Raw genomic sequence first — 8113 nt, 5'->3', positions numbered from 1 at the left:
AAACTTTCTTTCCTGTGCTCCAAGGGTGAGTTGTAGCTATAACCAAAACATAATCAGTTTATTTAGCACCTAGAAATTGGTTCGGTTTTATCGTTACAGTTATAAGTAGTCTAGACACACGGCAGTGTGTCCGCCAAGTTCGAGCAAAAAAGGCGACACACCGGCCGTGGGTTATATTACACGAACCATTTCGGGCCAAATTCGACCCCCCTGTAACTCAAAATCTATTTTATTTACGCATATCAAATTTCTAGTATCTGTTGAGACCCCCTCACTTATCTAAAATACAAAATTTCATTAATATACCTATTGTAGGTCTTGAGATATTGACGTCAGAAAATCGCTATTTTTACTATACACTGATTCACTTATTCACTGACTCACTCATCAAAAACCTAGACCACTTCCAATGGTCGTATTGACTTGAAATTTGGCATGGAGGTAGGTCTTTATGTCAAGGTAAAGGGAAAAATCTGAAAATGGCCAAGTGTGAGTCGGTTTCAAAATAATGAAGGTGTTTTATACCCGGTGTAAATTTATACCCCTAAGGAACTAAAACGAACTAAATTTATCTATATTTATATAATATATCTTCGAATGGTACAAAGGTTTGTATTTAGTCAAAGTAAAGTAAAAATCTGAAAACGGCCAAGTGTGAATCACTTTCGAAAATAACGAATGTGTAACTTTTTATCCACGAACATAATATATGATAACATGTCTTGTCAGTCAGTTGGTAAATCTAGACATAGTTAATCTAGTTCATTTCTTTGTAAGAAACATAGTGCATATTAAAAAATCTAAAAGATAGTATAAATGAGACATTTCTTTAACTAACTTCATCATAAGAAAAAAATAAAATAAACAACCTTACAAAAATAAATGAAATCCCACCCAAAACAAAAATGTGAAAGACTGCCAAGTTCGATAATATGGGAATGCTTCGCCTATAAAAGAAGTGAGATCTGAATAAGTACCAAGTTCCATACACATACCTCAGTTAAAAAAAGTTACTTTTTAATGATGATTACTTGGCAAGTTTTAATAGAAAATTAAATACTTGATTCATTGCGTTTAGTAGGTTTATAACAAGGTGTATGAAAATATATCGCATAAGTATCTTAAGACGCAAGTAGACGAGGAGATCATTTGTTTTAAAAACAAACCTACATCAAAACTCCTTTATGTACTCAATTCTGTATTTCTTAATTTACTTCAAGTAGCTTAATTTAATGAATGCGAACTTTTCAATAGGTAGTCCGTTCTCGATACGTAACTAATACAATTTATGTAGCATTTACTTTAAGAACATCACTATCCGGCAAACCTAATGAAAAAGAAATATTCGAATCAAGTAATGTAACATACAGGTTTTTAATTAGGCCAAGTTATAATTACGTATCGAAAACGTTGACTTGCAAAACTGGGAATACCTAAGTACTCTGATCGTATACCTACATAGAAATATGAACACATAATAAATGTATGTAGATATATGAGTGTACACATAAACAAGGATGTATATGTATTCCGTTTGAATTATAATCAGTATTATTTTTTACTACACTACTCGCGACAGTCATTATTTAATGCTTTCAAAGCGCCTAACAGTTTTATCACAGCAATTCTTTTCGCAGAGTGATGCTACAACAAAACGCTTAGGCGTTTTATTGCAATACAAATCTCATTCACAAATTCATAAATACTAAAAGCATTTATAAAACAAACTTTATTATTCTCTCGTCTGCATTTAAAGCAAAGTATTTTGTTTTAATTTATAAAGGTAGCTGAAACAAACGACGATTTTCTTTTGTGTCTGTTCAAACATGTTTACAAAGAACAACTCAGACACATTAGGATTTTTCTACTTAACTATCTGGACTGGGATTTTGTATTTTCACTATTTAATTTCCTCTAGCCATTTGTTTTCATTCAACTTTAATTATTTAGCATTTTGCCTTCATTCTGTTTAAATTAAATTCCTTTGGATTTAGTTACGTCCATTCAAGTCAAAATGAGATGAATAATACGAAGGTCTTTCACCTGTCGGGTTTGAAAAGGTGACTTAAATTATCTGTATATTTTATAAAAATATGTATGTAGGTACTAACAAGTATCTATTCATCTAAGCTACGCATTAAATAGGCACTTACGTCAATATTACGTTCGTCTATTTATATCCTATTTTAATGCAACGTAATCGTATCTTGATGCCAATTTACATAGATCTTTTCAAAACGATGATGATCTTGCAAAAAGCTGCTGGAATTTCAGCGTGACGTGTCAAATAACGATGGTCACTTCTTATGTCGAGCATTTTCTAGAGTAGGATTGCAAATACGACTGGACTGAATTTAGGTGTAGTTGTTTTAAATTTGGAACGCCGCCCGGCCGGCTTGGCGCTCTTCCGCTCAGTTCTCCCGCGTCACAAAACGCACAGCGTGTATTACGAAAACTGTGACAACATACACCATAAAGAAGTTCTATAGAAAAATCGTGAATGTTGTTTAAATGTCATTGAGGACTCTACTTGCACTGTGATACTTTGAGCATGAACTGCAATCTCTTATTACAAAGTTTCGGGCGTTTGTTTACGTCCAACACTGTGGGGCGGCTAAAATAGATTCTTTTATTAGATATCTGCTTTGACCCTGTTATAATAAAGAGTGTTGGTGTTGATGATGGGATCGGTAACAAGAGGTAAGTTTACACTTATTGAATTCTTATCATTGTTGGCTTGTCTCGTTTTATTTGTGTCATAACTATTGGCAGGAGATTTATTATTCACTGCCAAGCTTGATATCGGTGTGACTGTTTTAATCGAGTTCAATTGCCTTAGTCTATTGTGAGCGGTTGTGATACCACAACTTTTTATTTTCAGTTGCCGTGTGAGTGAAAGGTGGTGGTGATGAGTGATAACGAATCTCCAGAGAAAGAAAAATTGACTTTAATAATCCCATCAATTAGAAGAGAATCCGATACGCAAACCGTTGGTCAACTAGTGTTAAAATCGCCTGAAATAAGACTAAACGAAACGGAAATCATGGACGAAGACAGGCAAAATATGTCAATAAGGAAGAGGAGGAACTTATCAAAGAATAGAGGTCAAGCAGCAAGGCAAAGAGAAAAGACACCAGAACCTGGAAGAACCTTAAAGCCTCATGAAGATACCCCGACTTCCGACGATGAAGAAATCAAGCTACCACGCCCGAACTCAAGAGAGATTGAAGCTGATAGTACTTATGAAGAAATGAAACGTTTAGTACAAGAAAAAGCTAATGTAAAAGATCCTGTGTACGATTTAGATACGGAAGAAGTTCTCGAGCAAAGGGCAATGGCTGCGCAAGAGCGTAGGCGTAGGAGTATTTCTCCGTTTGCAATACCAGATAAAGAAGAACTTGCTAATCTTTCTAATCTTTTGGAACGTAAAGGAAGCTTTATAGATCCAACTAATAAACTTTTATCTACTAATTACGCTCTGACCCCAAAAGACGTCGATACTTCACGTCGTAGCTCATTAACTATTGAACCACCAAAAGAAGTCAAACATACTCTCTCTACTCCTTCCCCTGCCAGCAGTTCTCCAAAAGAAAGCCAATTTCCCTACCCTCCATCCAATGCCCCAAAAAAACTTGAAGAAGTCGTTTATCCCGATGAAAAGAAAACGGAACAGGGAACTAGGTTACTGAAAACACCTGTGAAAAACGAAGAAGTGTTTACGTTCGACGATAAAGACACTAAGCCAATTGCAAAAGCGACTACGCCTAAACCAGAAACGCCAGTCTCACCTGGTGAACTTGTAACAAAAGTAATACAAATAGAAAGGACACCTAGTAAGAAAAATTTGGCAGAGAAGAAACCTAATGTCGAAGTAAGAGAAAGGATAGTAAGGACTCCGAGTAGGAGATTGTCCACAGATATCAAACCCATTATTGCAAAACCACAACCACAACCGAAACCTAAAGATGAATCTCAAAGTAAAGCGCCACCCATCAAACCGGCTCGCAGCAAATCTGCTTCAAGATTTGGGGTCAGTTTTCTTATGAAAATATTTTTAATACTGTTTGTCGCTTTGTTAATAGCACTTTATTTCCAATATGCATAATCCCAAACCATGCAATCAAATGATCACTATGTACATAGTTTGCCATAATTTTGTAGAATGAGAGAAGCAACTAATAATTTATCCATAATAACATTTACAGAACAAAACTAGTGAAAGTGAGATGAGTGAAGATCAACATAATGCCAAAATAGAAGCGCCAAAACGTAGAGAAAAGCCCGTGCCACGTCGATACACAAAGAACAAAGCATCGCCTAAAGTGAATCGATCACAATCGGTGCACCGCACTGAAGATATAAGAGTAGTAGATAAGACTGGAACAGGTATGAGTCAGACTAGTCGTGAGATTATTGAATTGATGCAAAAAGCTCGAGCAAGAAGCTTGTCTATGCCTAAAGATGATCCTCGACTTCCACCTGACTACAAGATGGCCGATAGAACTTTGAAAACTCCCAATAAAACTCCAGTTAACCTGAGGCAATCTAGATCACGAGGTGTCTCATGTCCTAAAACGATTCAAATTATTAGTGAAAAGGAAATCTTATCTGGTTTAATCAAAAGTCAAAAGGCTGATGTCGATCAACGAAGCCGACAAAGCTCAGGTTATATTGACGCAAGTCAGTCTGAATACACGTCCAGCTGTTATTCTTCATCTCCGAGTGAAAACGAGTTTGACTTTGATTTATCAGAGCGAACAGCGGAATTAACACGAAAACTGAATGTACTAAGCCAAGAAGTTGATAGACGCGAGATGATGACAGGTATAATTTTAGGAGCAGAAGATAGTAATGTTCCTAGAGGTGCAAAAACGGAACAAAGGTCAGGGTTGAGAAAACGATCAGTAGCCGATGCAAAAACAGCTGCTAAGAAAGAAAAAGAGCCCACATCTGAGAGAAAAGGAAAGAGGAAATCACTTGAAGAAAATAATAAAAAAGTTGTCAGATCGAGATGGAAACTGATTGCTAATTGGCAGGAATTTAAGCAAGAACAAAGAATCCACTGTGAAAAAATTAGGAACATGCGAAACAAATGTGTTTGTGACCTTCTAATTCTGATTATAATGTGTGGTCTAGGAGGAATGATGTTTAAGACTTTGGAGGGGTCATTCGAGAATGCGTATAAGTGTAGTACGAGAAATGTTAAGAGAGATTTCATAGAGAATCTTTGGCGAGGGAGTCATAATCTGCGCGAAGAGGATTGGAAATCGATGGCAAGGAAGAAGTTATATGAATTTGAAGACCAGTTGCATACTGCCCACGAAGCTGGTGTAACGTCGTACAGCGGTCAACGATCTTGGAACTTTATGAACTCTTTCGTCTACTGCTTGACGTTAGTCACAACTGTCGGTAAGATCAACAGTATTTATATCATGCATACGAGATTAAAAAATATGTACACAGTCATCAGCAATATTGTTTTTTGTACACATTTTAGCACTTCGGTGTGTATCTTTTTAATAAATGTTTTAATTAAACCATTGAACGGGCACCTTTTCTTTTTATTCAGATACACGTAATCCTAAGACATATATTTTTTTTTTACATCATTTTCACCCATTCTCTGCATTTTTATATTTTTTCATAGTTTTTTCTTCTTACTGATTCATAGTTTTATTCCAAAATTAGAGCATAGTTTAATTGATATTTTTCAGGTTATGGTCACATAGCTCCAAAGACAACGTACGGCCGAGTTGCGACGATAGTGTACGCCACCATCGGCATCCCACTGTTCCTGATCCTCTTGGCTGACTTCGGTAAACTGTTCACCAGAATTATCAAATTCTTTTGGGCTTTCATCAGAAGGTTCTACTACACAAGGAGTTGCAGGAAAGTTAGAAGAACCGCTCCAGTTCAGGTAATATTTATTTTTATAAATAAATAACTAATTACTACTTCTCCGACTTTTTAATAAAACTAAAAGGACATGTTTGGGTGACAATTGTAATGTGCATAATTCAGTGATAGACCTACTTGGTCCAATCGATTAGACGTCGTATTATATTTAACAACCGAATTTAGACACCTGCGAAGAAAGAATAGGAGAAAAAAACGGTTTTCAAAAGTTTTTTGTAGCGTGGCTAATTTTTAAAATACAGTAAGTATAAGGGGACCTCGTAATATAACAGAATGTTCACTAAAAATATCCTTCATAACTGTCACATGCTATCTCTTGGTTTTAGCCGTAATGATGCGGTATACCGCACACTCCAACGTACTCGACTCTTATTAAGTCTAATAATAAATCGCGTTTTAGTACTAAACCCGATGACCAAGGGAGAAAATTACATTATTGAAATAAAAAAAAACGTTATATTTTTATTACGTTAGGCTATAAAATTAACTATTAATTAACATATTGGATTATTTAGAAGTACATGTACGATCTATGATAAGGTGAATTAATATTTACTATTGTGTATTCGCATAACTTTATACGTTACAACGTACTAAGGTCACATTTACACATTATTATTACTTTAAACCTCAACATTGTTATGTCTGATCCGATAAAGCAAGAACAAATTCTTATAACAAAATTATTATAAACAACAAGCCTTATTGAGCGCTGTCTGTTCTTGATAACAACGTTCAAATTCCTGCTGTACAGGAAAACGAAGCTAATATTTCCCTTTTTATACAGAAATGAGTAATGATTACGCCTCCGGCTACATGTTGTCTTACATTCTTATAAACCTTTGTTTTCCGTTCAAACAACGTCTCCGGATCAAAGTTGAGAAAATAAATGTGAAATTTTGTTTTTCAGGAGGTAATGAAGGGCCTGAATATTGTTTACGATGTAGTCCGCCGACCATCGCAGATATTCAACGAGGAAGATATTGAAGAGAGTCCTGATGGTACCCAGCCGCCACCGCCAGTCGAGAGAAAACCTAGTGACGTACCACCACCTTTACCACCAAAACCCGGTACATTAACAAGAGAAATCGATATCGAGACGGACTTAGAAACTCCAGCACCATCAGTCTTCGAAATAGATGATGAGTTCAACTTACCGATCTCCGTCGCCGTATTCATTCTGCTCGTGTACATTAATATTGGAGCGTTCGTCTACAGTTTATGGGAAAAGTGGAATTTCTTTGAGTCGTTTTACTTCATCTTCATATCAATATCTACTATCGGGCTTGGTGATTTAGTTCCTGACCACCCTATGTTCATGATGGCATCTATATTGTACTTAGTATTTGGATTTGCTCTGACATCTATGTTTATTAACGTCGTTCAAGTGAAGCTTTCTAATACGTTTAAGCAAGCGAGTGCAAAGCTTGGTGCTACTATTGGTCTGAAGGTTGCTGAAGAGGATGGCAGTCTTGTGCCCATAACACCGCCTCCTACAGAAATTGTGCCTGTACATAAACCAAAAATAGAAACAGATGAAAGCAAAAGCAAAGAAGTTGACGATAACGATACTAAAAATAGATAAATAATAGTATTTGCAGTAAAATACGATACAATAATGTTTTAAGTGAAGTCTGACGGTTGAAAAGTGTTCAATCAATCAATGTTAATGGTCTTTTTGGTTCTGATTTTCCATTCTCAAATGGAGTTCGTGATACAGTGAGCCAATGGTACCTATTACGTAATATTATCATTGTTGTAAGCTTGGAAAGGTGATAATTTGTTACTAATTATTTAAATGTGATTAATTAAACCCTATTTTAATGTGTTTGTTGCTGTGTGGATAAATAAACGATTTTTTACATGTTATGTCTTGATTTATTGTGTACGAATGATGATGATGATGTCCTCCTAGCCGATTATCGGCTACGGCGGCTGTAAGGAGATTAGCCAACTGCGCAGGACATATTATAGTGCACAAGCATTTGCGCAGACACAGGTGCACTCCCTATTCCTTCACTCTCATAGCCCGATGGGACGGCAATCCGACACGACCGGAAAGAGATTAGGCGCAGGACCGACATTTACGTGCTCTCCGATGCACGGGTGTATCAATCACCAATTTCCAGGCTCCGGGCTACTTTGTGAAAGTCTTCGAAAACCCACAAAGCGATTTCGGCCCGACTCGGGAATCGAA

At 36.3% G+C, this 8113-nt stretch overlaps 1 protein-coding gene across 1 annotated transcript; it reads left to right on the top strand.

Annotated features, from left to right (window-relative positions):
- Positions 1-2380: 2380 nt before the first annotated feature.
- Positions 2381-7785, top strand: LOC124641930. Its single transcript, XM_047180192.1, has 5 exons — positions 2381-2700; positions 2882-4030; positions 4206-5409; positions 5715-5917; positions 6827-7785. The coding sequence occupies exons 2-5, from the start codon at positions 2909-2911 to the stop codon at positions 7499-7501; spliced, it is 3204 nt and encodes a 1067-aa protein (XP_047036148.1). The 5' UTR covers positions 2381-2700; positions 2882-2908; the 3' UTR covers positions 7502-7785.
- Positions 7786-8113: the final 328 nt, after the last annotated feature.

This window comes from Helicoverpa zea, chromosome 23, assembly GCF_022581195.2.
Source record: "Helicoverpa zea isolate HzStark_Cry1AcR chromosome 23, ilHelZeax1.1, whole genome shotgun sequence".
Taxonomy (NCBI): domain Eukaryota; kingdom Metazoa; phylum Arthropoda; class Insecta; order Lepidoptera; family Noctuidae; genus Helicoverpa; species Helicoverpa zea.
This window is presented reverse-complemented; position numbering and strand designations above follow the sequence as displayed.